The sequence below is a fragment of the Corticium candelabrum genome, chromosome 13 (assembly GCF_963422355.1).
Source record: "Corticium candelabrum chromosome 13, ooCorCand1.1, whole genome shotgun sequence".
Taxonomy (NCBI): domain Eukaryota; kingdom Metazoa; phylum Porifera; class Homoscleromorpha; order Homosclerophorida; family Plakinidae; genus Corticium; species Corticium candelabrum.
This window is the reverse complement of record NC_085097.1, coordinates 5,960,631-5,974,231: the sequence shown is the minus strand read 5'-3', so window position 1 is coordinate 5,974,231 and position 13,601 is coordinate 5,960,631. Positions and strand designations below refer to the sequence as shown.

The following is a 13,601-nucleotide window of genomic DNA, read 5'->3' as shown; positions in this document are numbered from 1 at the left end:
AAACGGCCGACGGGTCAACGCTGTCTTTCTTTGTCGTTGAAGGAGAGTACAACGTCTATGGCTACGCCCACTCATGATGACGACGTGGCGGTACCTGACGCTGTCGAGTCTACCGTTTTGTCCGTTGGGGAGTCAGAATCTATCACTACCCAGGAGCCTGTTTCTCAGGTTGGTTTTATTGTAGATACTGCATTGGGTAAAGAGGCAACCGCGTGGCAATATATACGGGACATTCCAGTCGGGGCCATTTTGTCTGCAGTTCCTCCTAGGACGGTTCAATGTATCAGTTCTGCAGCTCGAGCTCTATTTCAAGAATGTTGCGCTGTAGTATTTGACAAATTGGAACAAGATTCAGATGATGAATCTGCTTGGAAGCTTCTCTTTCTACTCCCCCGTATGTTATTATCTCCTAGCAACCTGACTAGAGGAGGAAAATCAAATACGTATCAGGTGAAAGCTGTTTTTCGAAAATTCCTTGCCTTTCAGTGGGATCAGCTGTTGCAGTTCAACCAAACAACAAGCAACAAACTAAAATCGGTTTTTTCAGGAGACACACAGGTGAAACAGGCGGCACAGAGGCTAGTCAAATGCGGAGAACTGTCACGAGCAGCTAGAGTTTTGACAAGTTCAGGTCTAGCACCAATAACAGATAATACAATCTCACAGCTATCCATGAAACATCCCTCTCGGGTCAAGGATGTGAAAGCGCTTTCAAGAGAAGACCTTAGCAGTGTAAATATTCCAACGTCTCAATTGTTAGAAACAATTCAAACTTCTCCCAGGGGCTCAAGTCCAGGACCATCTGGATGGAGGTTTGAACATTTTCGAGCTTTATCATCAAATACTACCACTCTAAGAAGTCTCAGCTACATCTGCTCCTTAATCGCCGCAGGTACATTGCCAGATTGTGCAGTCAGGCTACTGACTGCAGCTCGTCTTATAGCTTTGCCTAAGTCTAACAACGATGTTCGTCCAGTGGCTATAGGGGAGTGCTTGAGAAGACTTACGGCACGCGCTATTTGTGCTCTAAAAAAGAAAGAATTTTCCGAATTTTTCTCTCCTCTACAGTATGGTGTTGCTACGAAAGGCGGTGCAGAGCTCCTAGTTCACCAGATCCAAATACTTTTAGAAGCGAACAAGGATTGGGTTCTAGTAAAAACTGATGTGAAGAATGCTTTCAATTCCATCAATAGGTGTGTTATGATCGACCAAGTTCTGGCATCTTTTCCGGAGATCTCTAACCATGTCTTTAAGATGTATGCTGGCTTTGGGGATCTAATTATATACAAGGGCAATTCAACCACGACTCTATTATCTGAAGAGGGGGTCCACCAGGGTGATCCCCTGGGTCCGGTGCTGTTTTCTGTGGCAACTCATCGTAGCCTCCTCAACTTACAGTCAACACATGGAGATGTCGTAGTTTTGGCTTATCTGGACGATGTCTTCCTGTTGGGGCTGCCGGATCAAGCTATGGCAGCGTTCGAGGATCTCAAACACGCTTTCTCCAATATCGGTTTGGAAATTTCCAACAAGAAATGTGAGGTTTTTTCGCCACAATCAAGCGATGTCCTGATTAACGGACAAATTCCATCAATTCCGGTTACATCAACTGGAACAAAGATCTTAGGAATTCCAATCGGTTGCCCATCATTCGTTGAGAACCAGTGCACATCATTCGTTCAATCAGGGGATCTTTTATGTAATCAGCTGGCCAACCTTGAAGACCCACAAAGTGCAATGCTGCTCTTAAGACATTGCCATGTGCCAAGGATGACTCACCTAACAAGATCTGTAGCTCCACAGTATCTCAGCAGCGCCACATCTCTTCACGACCATCAGACAAGACAGACATTCGTTGAAATACTCAAGTATGGGCCAATCCAGGAAGATCGGTGGTTACAAGCTACCCTTCCAATCAGACACGGAGGCTTCGGAATGACCTCTATCAAGGAGATATGTCAACTAGCCTTCGTTTCGAGCTGGGCTCACACACTGTCAGCTTTACCCAAACGATTTCCAAACATGGAAAAGATATTGGATGATCTAGTTTTCCATCCTGATACGACAGGTTCTATTGGTTGCGACTTACAACGCGCCACTCCTCCTGACAAGTCTCTTATAGATTTACTTGACAATCCTAACAGACTGCAGCAAAAGTTAACACGCCAATATACTACATCAGTTGCTACTTACGTTGTGGAACACGCTCCTCTTCCGAGGGACTTGGCTCGTCTACGTTCACTACGAGGAAATGGTGCTGGCGCCTGGCTAACTGCAATCCCCGAATCGACAAATCTCGCATTTGAACCTTACGAATATCGTTTGGCGTGTTTGTTGAGGATGGGGTTGCAGCTGCCAGCTGTCAGCTGGATACAAGAGTGTAATTGTGGGTCGGTGTTGGACGATATGGGATATCACCTCCTCACTTGTAAAAAAGGCGGAGGACCGGTTTGGTCCCATGATTCAGTGGTGAGCAACTGGGACGACTGCCTGCGGCAATTGAAAATTCATCACAAAAGAGAGCCAAGAGACCGGTATAGTAACAGCAACAACCGGCCTGATATCGTGGTATTTGATGTCGGTACGGGGGCCAACACAGAGTTAGATGTTGCTCTGTCACATCCCTGGGCATCAGACATACTCTGTCAAGCAGCATTGAGAGATGGAGCAGCTGCAACGAGAAGAGAGGACAGGAAGTTTTCGAAATATAGTCAAATTAAGCTTCCTGGCATGGCATCTATGAAGTTTGTCCCTCTTGTTATGGAACATTTTGGCCGTTGGGGTGATGAAGCGACCAAGTACCTCCAGGAGCTTTCGCAAAGATCAACCGACGACGCAGGGAATCACAATTCTAAGGCATTTATGTGTTATTGGCGAAAACGCTTTTCGACAACGCTGCAGAAGTGCAATGCAAAGACGATCTGCAAGAAGATATTGACATTAACTTCCAATGACAATAGAAATATAGATATAGATGACTTCCTTACACAGTTTTTTATTCATTAGCTTAGTAGTTATGGCCAGAAAAGGCTTTAAAGCAGTAGCACAGCTTGTTAGCCATGAACATAGTTTGTAATAGTAGTCATGTATGAAAATATATTATATGACAGACAGACAGACAGACAAACAGACAGAAAGGACAGACAGACAAACAGACAGAAAGGACAGACAGACAGACAGACAGACAAATGGACAGACAGATAGACAAACAAACAGACAAACAGACACACAGACAGACAGACAGACAGACAAGCAAACAGACAGAAGGACAAACAGACAAACAGACAGACAGACAGACAAACAAATGGACAGACAGATAGACAGACAAACAGACAGACAGACAGACAGACAGACAGACAAACAAATGGACAAACAGATAGACAGACAAACAGACAGACAGACAGACAGAAGAACAAACAGACACACAGACAGACAGACAAGCAAACAGACAGAAGGACAAACAGACAAACAGACAGACAGACAAACAAATGGACAGACAGATAGACAGACAAACAGACAGACAGACAAGCAAACAGACAAACAGACAGACAGAAGGACAGACAATCATACAAACAAAACAAACAGACACACACTCACACAAAACATCTCTCACCTTTCAATAGCCTCATTGTGACAGACAGCGTTTTAGATGTGGGATCTCCTTTCAGAGAGGCGATGTCCAATTCAAATTTGACCGTTCGAGAAAACATACGTCCCGTGCCCGTCTTCTTCGAGTCGTACCGTAACTTGAACGAGTGAGAGCTTGAAACAGTATGCTGAACTTCAAGTACCTAACACACAAATACCATTCACAAGACAGACAGACAGATGGACGGACAACAGACAGACAAACAGACAGACAGATGGACAGACAGACAGACAGACAGACTAATATGGACTCATGAGACATTGTCTCGTGTTTGGGGCGACTGTCTACAGCATTTGAAGATGTCCCATCAGCGGGAACCAAGGAATCTTTACGTTAATAGCAACGACCGCCCCGACATCGTTGTCTTTGACGCTCAACAGGGTTGTGACATTGAGCTGGACATCTCGGTGGGCCCACCCATGGGCACTACATGTGATCTCTCGAGCAGCTCAGGAAGACGGCGCGGCCGCAGCTACCCGTGAAGTCAAGAAATCAGAAAAATACGCTAAAGAAAGGGACGTCTGGGGCCTCCCCTCAAAATGCATCCCATTAGTGTCGGAACACTTCGGACGTTGGGGCTCAGAGGCAGCTCAATTCCTACACCGCCTGTCACTCCAGTCTATAGACAAAGACGGAAGAAAGAACAGTCATGAATTTAAGTTATTGTGGCGTAAATGCATGTTGGTAGCTTTGCAAAGGTGTAATGCTAGCGTAATTAGCAGAAAGTTGGCAAGACTGGGACATTCTTCATTCGCACGTAGTTAAATTATGGTGTCAGCCGTTTGGGCCAGACTAGAATGTAGTAGTGTTGTTCTTTGAAAATATATGTATTGACAGACAGAGAGACAGACAGACAGACAGACAGATGGAAGGACAGACAGATAGACAAACAGATGGAAGGACAGACAGACAGACAGACAGACAGATGGAAGGACAGACAGACAGAGAGACAGACAGACAGACAGACAGACAGATGAACAGACAGATAGAGACAGACAGACAGATGGACAGACAGACAAACAGACAGACAGATAAACAGACAGATAGAGACAGACAGACAGATGGACAGACATAGAGACAAACAGACAGACAGATAAACAGACAGACAGACAAACAGACAGACAGACAGATGGAAGGACAGACAGACAGAGAGACAGATGGAAGACAGACAGACAGACAGAGAGACACACAGACAGACAGATGAACAGACAGATGAAAGGACTGCAAGATTTAGGTCTCTTCAGGGAACAGGAGCAGGTGCGTGGCTTGACTCAATACCACAATCAGCGAAGTTTGCATTAAAGCCTGGCGAGTTTCGTCTTGCAACACGCTTGAGACTGGGTTGTGAAATGCCCTTGGGATCTGTTGTGTCAACCTGTGAATGCGGAAAAGATGTTGACAGAGATGGCTATCACCTTCTAACATGCAAGAGCGGGGGCGGACCTGTCTGGACTCACGAAACACTGTCCAGTGTATGGAGCAGCTGCCTACAACAACTTAAAATGACACACCAAAGGGAACCAAGGAATTGCTACATTAATAGTAATGATAGACCTGATATCATTGCATTTGATGCACAATCTGGTTGCGATATCGAATTGGACATTTCTGTGGCTCACCCATGGGCACAACAGATTCTTTCTCAAGCAGCTTTGGAAGATGGTGCAGCTGCATCCAAAAGAGAGCTTGAAAAGGCACAGAAATATGGTGGTGAGTGGAACATGTGGGGTCGCACCTCTAACTGCATTGCCTTGGTTTTCGAACATTTTGGAAGATGGGGACAAGATGCTGTTGACTTTCTCAATCGCTTGTCACACCAGTCAACAGATGAAGATGGAAGATCAAATGGCAGAGAGTTCAAGACGTACTGGCGTCGCTGTTTATCAATAGCTTTACAAAGATGCAATGCTAATGTTTTATGTAAAAAATTAGGAAGAGTAGTACGATCAAAGGACTCAACTGAACCGTGTTTTGCTAATTAGATAGATTGATAAAGTAGCCCATTATGGGCTCTTAGACTTTGTGATTTTAGTTCTAATTGTCTTAGACTGTAATAGCGATGATGTGTGAAAATATATGTATTGACAAACAGATGAACAGACAGACAGATGAACAGACAGATGAAAGGACAGACAAACAGATGAACAGACAGACAGACAGACAGACAGATAAAAGAACAGACAGACAGATGGACAGACAAACAGATGAACAGACAGACAAACAGACAGACAGATGGACAGACAAACAGATGAACAGACAGACAGACAGACAAACAAATAAACAGACAGACAAACAGATGAACAGACAGACAGACAGACAGACAGACAGACAGACAGACAGATGAACAGACAAACAGATGAACAGACAGACAGATACACAAACAGACAGACAGACATAATTTCAGTCGCAGCTACAACTGATGGATCTGCTGCTTCAAAAAGGGAGGGAAAGAAGAGAGAGAAGTACAGCAGAGAGACTCACACTAGTGGGGGTTCTCCATGCCTAATTCCACTGGTGTTTGAGCATTATGGCCGCTGGGGAAATGCAGGAGAAAAGTTTCTCCATCAAATCTCTCTGCGATCACGAGATGATGACGGCAAGGTGAACTCCAGTGAGTTCAAGACTTATTGGAGACGATTAATGTCAATTACTTTACAGCGGTGTAACAGTATGGTTTTGGCGAAGAAGATTGACAGAATAGTGTGTAGAAATGACTCCGTAGCTGGTTTTTACAGTTACCAGAGTGTACGTTAAGCTTTCTTTTCATGACCCTTTGGGTCATTTTTCTTGGACTCATAGATAGTGATTTAGCGTTGACTGTAATAGCGTTGATGTTTACCAATAGATGTTTTTTTGACAGACAGAAGGACAGACAGACAGACAGACAAACTACAACAGAGGCTGACACGGCAACACGCTAAAGAAAAGACGTCAGCAATGATCGAGAAGGCCCCCTCCCAGCGAGATGCAGCTAGGCTAAGATCGATTCAAGGCAAGGGCGCTGGAGCCTGGCTGAATGCTATGCCCACCTCAAATAAGCTCGCACTAGTTTCCCGCGATTTTCGTTTGGCGGCTTGCTTGAGATTGGGGTTAGCCATGCCCTTCGATGGCTGTATTCGTCAGTGTGACTGTGGTTCTTTTCTGGACAGTTGTGGATACCATCTCCTAACATGTAAGTGGGGCGGTGGTCCAGTCTGGACCCATGAGTGTATTGCCAATGTATGGTCAGACTGTCTGCGCAGCTTACAAATGCACCATCACAGAGAGCCACGTCATCGATACATTACATCTGACAACCGCCCTGACATAACAGTTTTCGATGTTGGATCAGGGTCCAACACAGATTTAGACATTTCGCTAGCGCATCCCTGGAGCAGTGAAGTAATTTCAGCATCAGCATCTACGGAAGGTGCTGCAGCATCCAGGAGAGAGCAGAAGAAAACGGAAAAATATAGCAGAGAACGACTTCTTGGTAAGGAAACAGTGACAGCAGTCCCACTAGTCTTGGAACATTTTGGTCGATGGGGACAACAAGCAGAAATGTACCTACAGCATTTGTCAAGTAGATCAACGGATGCCTATGGAACAACAAATGCCTCCTCATTCAAGACACATTGGAGGGAGCGCATGTCCATTCAGCTACAAAAAGCCAATGCTCGAGTCATCTACAGGAAAGTGGAGAGACTTTTAGATGATGCTAGTTAATTTGTGTTTTTCCAAGGCCATTTGGCCTTTACTTTTTTTTTTAGTAAAGAAGCAAGCACGTGTGTAGTTAATTGGACTGATGAGGACATTGTGTTGTAGAGGATTTAGCCTCCATCTGTACGTACTTTGTTCTATTGAATAAAATACCTTTGACAGACAGACAGACAGACAGATGAACAGACAGATGAAAGGACAGACAGACAGATGGACAAACAAACAGATGAACAGACAGACAGATGATCTGACACACACACACACCACTTACCAGTAAAGCTCTAACAATATCTGCCTTCAGTGTGTGAAACTCTCTATCTTTCACAATCATAAAAATCTAAACACACGATTACAAAACAGTCAACACGTACACATACACAAACAAACACAGCCACATAGATGTACACTAGAGTATGATTATGCTGCCACAAGTAGAAAAGAGGCAATCAAGTGGGTTAGTGAATACAAGCAACAGAAACAGACACAATTGATGGTCACAATTTCTGGGTGAAGTTGAGGCATGTGTGTTCTGTATGAGCAATGTGGGTACTCACCTCCTCTTTGTCGTGCTTCAATATGTTGCTAAACCACGACTTCTTCAGACTACATGAGAGAAAACGATATACAGTCCCGGCAATAAGTAACCTAACATTTTTATCGTATGCGTATCGTATCCTATTGCGTATGTATGGTAGGGTAGTGTAGGGTATGGTATTGCATATCATATATGGTATAGTCTGGTATCTTATCTTAATTGTATTGTATATCACATTGCGTATCATATATCGTATGGATGGTATCTTATCTTAATTGTATGGTATCATCTTTTATCTTATCCTATTGTACATGGTATCTTTTATGGTATGGTATGGTAGGTATCCTATGGTATCGCTGTCAGCTTACTTATTGCCGGTACTGTACAATAGTATGATGAGATACACTCTCACATGTAGAACGGTTATTACTTGGTTGTCTGTCCGTCTGTCAGTTAGTCTGTCCTTTTGTTTGTTTGTCAGTCTGTCTGTCCGTCTGTCTGTTACTTTGTCATTTTGTTTCTCTGTCCGTCTGTCTGTTACTTTGTCATTTTGTTTCTCTGTCTGTCTGTCTGTTAGTCCGTGATTTTGTTTGTCTGTCTGTCTGTCTGTCTGTCTGTTAGTTAGTCTGTCATTTTGTTTGACTGTCTGTCTGTCTGTCTGTCGTTTTGTTTCTGTCTGTCTGTTAGTTAGTCTGTCTGTGTGTCTGTCTATCTGTTAGTTAGTCTGTCATTTTGTTTGTCAGTCTGTCTGTCTGTTTGTCTGACTGTTAGTTAGTCTGTCATTTTGTTTGTCTGTCTGTTAGTTAGTCTGTCATTTTGTTTGTTTGTCTGTCTGTCTGTCTGTCTGTTAGTTAGCCTCTAATTTTGTTTCTGTCTGTCTGTCTGTCTGTCTGTCTGTCTGTTAGTTAGTCTGTCATTTTCTTTGTCTGTCTGTCTGTCTGTCTATCTGTCTGTCTGTCTGTTAGTTAGTCTGTCATTTTTGTCTGTCTGTCTGTCTGTCTGTTAGTTAGTCTGTCATTTTCTTTGTCTGTCTGTCTGTCTGTCTGTTAGTTAGTCTGTCATTTTGTTTGTCTGTCTGTCTGTCTGTTAGTTAGTCTGTCATTTTCTTTGTCTGTCTGTCTGTCTGTCTGTTAGTTAGTCTGTCATTTTTTTGTCTGTCTGTCTGTCTGTCTATCTGTCTGTCTGTTAGTTAGTCTGTCATTTTGTTTGTCTGTCTGTTAGTCTGTCATTTTGTTTGTCTGTCTGTCTGTTAGTTAGTCTGTCATTTTGTTTGTCAGTCTGTCTGTCTGTCTGTCTGTCTGTTAGTTAGTCTGTCATTTTGTTTGTCTGTTTGTCTGTTAGTTAGTTTGTCATTTTGTTTGTCTGTCTGTCTGTCTGTCTGTTAGTTAGTTAGTCTGTCATTTTGTTTGTCCGTCTGTCTGTGTCTGTCTGTCTGTCTGTGTCTGTCTGTCTGTCAATACATATATTTTCACACATCATCGCTATTACAGTCTAAGACAATTAGAACTAAAATCACAAAGTCTAAGAGCCCATAATGGGCTACTTTATCAATCTATCTAATTAGCAAAACACGGTTCAGTTGAGTCCTTTGATCGTACTACTCTTCCTAATTTTTTACATAAAACATTAGCATTGCATCTTTGTAAAGCTATTGATAAACAGCGACGCCAGTACGTCTTGAACTCTCTGCCATTTGATCTTCCATCTTCATCTGTTGACTGGTGTGACAAGCGATTGAGAAAGTCAACAGCATCTTGTCCCCATCTTCCAAAATGTTCGAAAACCAAGGCAATGCAGTTAGAGGTGCGACCCCACATGTTCCACTCACCACCATATTTCTGTGCCTTTTCAAGCTCTCTTTTGGATGCAGCTGCACCATCTTCCAAAGCTGCTTGAGAAAGAATCTGTTGTGCCCATGGGTGAGCCACAGAAATGTCCAATTCGATATCGCAACCAGATTGTGCATCAAATGCAATGATATCAGGTCTATCATTACTATTAATGTAGCAATTCCTTGGTTCCCTTTGGTGTGTCATTTTAAGTTGTTGTAGGCAGCTGCTCCATACACTGGACAGTGTTTCGTGAGTCCAGACAGGTCCGCCCCCGCTCTTGCATGTTAGAAGGTGATAGCCATCTCTGTCAACATCTTTTCCGCATTCACAGGTTGACACAACAGATCCCAAGGGCATTTCACAACCCAGTCTCAAGCGTGTTGCAAGACGAAACTCGCCAGGCTTTAATGCAAACTTCGCTGATTGTGGTATTGAGTCAAGCCACGCACCTGCTCCTGTTCCCTGAAGAGACCTAAATCTTGCAGAAGAACGCTTAGATTGAGGGTTTGCAAGAATAGAAGATACAATGTTGTCAGTTCTTTGCAAGTTCAATTTTTGTTGTAACTTTTTAGTGTTACACATCAGATCAGCTAGAGATTTGTCTTCAGGTAGAGCGAGATGAAGCTGATGACTAATGGATCCAACAGAAGTACAACTTGGAATTGAACAAGAGATGTTCTTGATTGGACTAGTGAGATCTCCAAACAAATGAGGAAGACGACTTAAAGAGTGAGCCCAGCTGGATACAAATGCAATATGACACGTTGTTTCTATTGATGTCATCCCAAACCCACCATTGCGAACGGGCAAAGTTGCTTGCAGCCATTGGTCATTTTCTATATTGCGAAAACTAACCAATTGCAAAAAGGTTTCTTTTGTCAGCTGATCATGAAACCTAGCTGCAGACCTTAGCTGAGTAGGACACACTGACCGTGCCATATGATTAATGCGAGGCACATGACAGTAGCGTAGAAGTAACATTCCAGATTGAGGATCGTTAAGAGATGAAATCTGCTCACAAAGGCTCTGGCCTGATTTTGCGATGTCCAAACAAGATTCTGTGACATACTGCTGTTGCCCAATAGGGATTCCCAGGATGTCAATTCCAGATGATACAACTCTAATGGCCCTGTTGAGACAAGGAGGTGTTGTAAGACCATTGCAAAATAGCTCACATTTTTCAATAGCAATATTAAGACCAATTTTCTTCAAACTGGATTCCACATCATCCAGGCATGTAATAACATCATCCAAGGGGCCAATGAAAAACATATCATCTAGGTATGCTAGAACTCTAGTCGATGGATGGCTTTCTTGAAGATCCACAAGGTATGGGTGTAAGGCGACAGACAACAGCATTGGGCCAAGAGGATCGCCCTGGTGAACTCCTTCCTGTGATTGCAGCAAGTGAGCATTGTGACCATCGTTGAAAACTAGAGGACTAAACTCAGCATACATTTGATGGACGTGACGGTAAATGTCAGGAAATATTTTTGCCACCTCAGGTAACAAGTGGGATCGTTCCACTGAGTTGAAAGCATTTTTCAAATCTGTCTTTAAAAGGTGAGCTTCAGCAAGCACACTGAGATGGTGAAGCAAAAGTTCTGATCCTCCCTCAATGGCTACACCATGCTGAAGGGGCGAGAAATAGGCAGCAAAAGACTCCTTCTTTTGAAGACACAGAACTTTGGCAGTAAGTCGTCGAATACATTCGCCGATAGCGATTGGCCTTACATCTCCATTGAGTTTGGGGAGAGCTATGAGACGTGAGGCTGACAGTAACTTTACAACACTCTTTGGAACGTCTCCTCTTGCGAGCTGTTCACAAACAGCAAAGAACTTCTCAGCAGTAGTAGATCTGCTTGCCAATATTTTGAAATGTTCAAAGTTCCAACCGGAAGGACCAGATCCAGAACATTTTGGAAGTTTAGTGAGAGTAGCAAAGAATAATGATTCAGAAAGATTGATTGGTTGAGGCAAACTGTCATCGAAACACAACACATCTTTTAGTCTAGTTGGATGCTTGGAAGCAAGTTTCAAAACTGTTTCGTCAGAAACAGAAGCAAGACCAGGGCTCACAAGCAATTTAGCTGCTCGAGATAGTTCTCCACATCTAACTAGCCGAAGAGCTTTCTGATGATTCAGACCGAGTTGTGAGTCCTTTGATGGATGCTTGAGAGAAGACGATGTCTGCAGACTTAGAAGCTGCTCCCATTGAAAATTGAGAAACAAAAGAAATTTTGACCTTGCCTGCCTAATTGCAGAAATACCTCCTCTACGATGGCACAGAATCATCCTGGGTATTAACAGAAACAGTTTCCAGCCAACATCATCACTGGGGTCTTGAAGGATTTTGGTCAAAGAAATATCACAACAATCCAGGAATAGCGATTTCAGAGATGGTGAAATGCCACGAACAATAGGAGGAAGGTAAGCACAAAGAATGTCATTTACCGAGATGTCCCGTATAAAAGACCACGCTTGATCTTTGCAAGAAATTTGATCATCCACAGGAACTGAAGGAACTTCAGAAAGCGCCCGATCATGGGTATGATCTTCAGACAAATTACGGGCTACATCTAGCATGTTTTCAGTGAGATCTTGATCTGTTGCTTGACACGTTTCATGACTTGTGTTCTTGTCAGGTTTCATCTTACGATCAGGACATTTTGACTTGTGTTGCGCAAGTTTCAGAAACCACTTTTTACAGCTGCCGCATTGACGTAGGTGAAGACGGTCGATAAAAGATGACGGTAGAAGAGAGGAATCATGAACATCACGGATGTGGCTTAAAACACGCTGTACAGATCCTGACATCTGACAGTATGGAAACGGACATTGTTCACCACGAGACATGACATGAATGTCTATTTCAAATCCTTTGAAACGAGTGTTCAAATTATCATAACGGCCAGTTCTTCATCCGGGATCTCCTGTCTGTCTGTTAGTCAGTTTTTCTGTCAGTTTGTTTGTCTGTCTGTCTGTCTGTCTTATTTCACTATTGAACACAAAAAGCAAAATTTCACAAGAAGACTATAGGTAAAACTGCTAAGCTAATTGTCCATCTACTGAGACATACAGATTGAATATTACTAAAATTCTAATGAATGATGTTCTGAATGTCTGTCTGTCTGTCAGTTTTTATGTCAGTTATGCTATTTTCACACTAGGGTTAGGCTAACTACAGGATGTATGAAACAGAATACTTAATTGGTTGGGGTTAGCTAACCTGCGTTCTCACATGTCTCTTGAGAACATGCCTGTACATAAATTATGTCCATTAGCATGTGTGAAAAAACATCGCGGCAATTGATTATGAAAAGAGCATGGAGCTCTGGCTGTCCGGCTGCCGGTACCTTCTATGGCGGTAACAAACAGCAGTGGGGTTGGTATAGGCCCCCGGGCCAATTGCTAGTGAATCCACCGTCTAGGCCACAGTTCCAAAATGAGAGTGCGCTGACCTTCAGCAGCGAGGTCACCAGCCACAACAAAACATACGTGTCGTCCTTTGTGATGACTGGATGGAGATCGGCACACAAACGCAAAAACGTCGTTTTTGTCATTCTGAAATTTTTCTTACACTCCCCGTCATTCCAAACCAGATGCGCTTCATCCCACCACCTGCAGCTGCAGAGCTTCATCCACTCTGTTCGTCCTCGGAGTGCTTGTTTGGCTTTTCTAAGCAGGAGCTGACAAAGTACTGCAAATATTTGCAGAAACTTCCTGCGAAACACTAGCATCCATGCCAGTAGCCGCTTTTCGTTGCACTGTAACGCAATGATTTGTCGACGCCGCCTGGCTATGGCTGCATACTGCCGATCACGAAGAAGTAACAAGAGCACAGTCTGTTTATCCATCGAATGTCATGTACGTAATACACTCTAGT

At 43.4% G+C, this 13,601-nt stretch overlaps 3 protein-coding genes across 3 annotated transcripts in view; 2 read left to right on the top strand and 1 right to left on the bottom strand.

The window, feature by feature from the left end:
• Nucleotides 1-13,601, bottom strand: part of LOC134188948 (serine/threonine-protein kinase BRSK2-like) — a 29,557-nt gene that overhangs the window by 914 nt on the left and 15,042 nt on the right. The window contains exons 18-20 of the mRNA XM_062657162.1: nucleotides 7,903-7,951; nucleotides 7,620-7,685; nucleotides 3,614-3,791 (exon numbers count right to left, since the gene is read on the bottom strand). Of these exons, the coding sequence (XP_062513146.1) occupies nucleotides 3,614-3,791; nucleotides 7,620-7,685; nucleotides 7,903-7,951 (293 nt within the window). The remainder of the gene's footprint in view (nucleotides 1-3,613; nucleotides 3,792-7,619; nucleotides 7,686-7,902; nucleotides 7,952-13,601) is intronic.
• Nucleotides 2,287-3,111, top strand: LOC134188807 (uncharacterized). Its single transcript, XM_062657010.1, has one exon. The coding sequence runs from the start codon at nucleotides 2,341-2,343 to the stop codon at nucleotides 3,004-3,006; it is 666 nt and encodes a 221-aa protein (XP_062512994.1). The 5' UTR covers nucleotides 2,287-2,340; the 3' UTR covers nucleotides 3,007-3,111.
• On the top strand, nucleotides 4,876-5,730 carry LOC134189047 (uncharacterized). The gene has a single exon (XM_062657279.1). The coding sequence runs from the start codon at nucleotides 4,999-5,001 to the stop codon at nucleotides 5,629-5,631; it is 633 nt and encodes a 210-aa protein (XP_062513263.1). The 5' UTR covers nucleotides 4,876-4,998; the 3' UTR covers nucleotides 5,632-5,730.

Excerpts from the sequence above, each read along its gene's own strand:
- LOC134188807 (XM_062657010.1), top strand. The coding sequence starts at position 2,341 with ATGGGGTTGCAGCTGCCAGCTGTCAGCTGGATACAAGAGTGTAATTGT.
- LOC134189047 (XM_062657279.1), top strand. The coding sequence starts at position 4,999 with ATGCCCTTGGGATCTGTTGTGTCAACCTGTGAATGCGGAAAAGATGTT.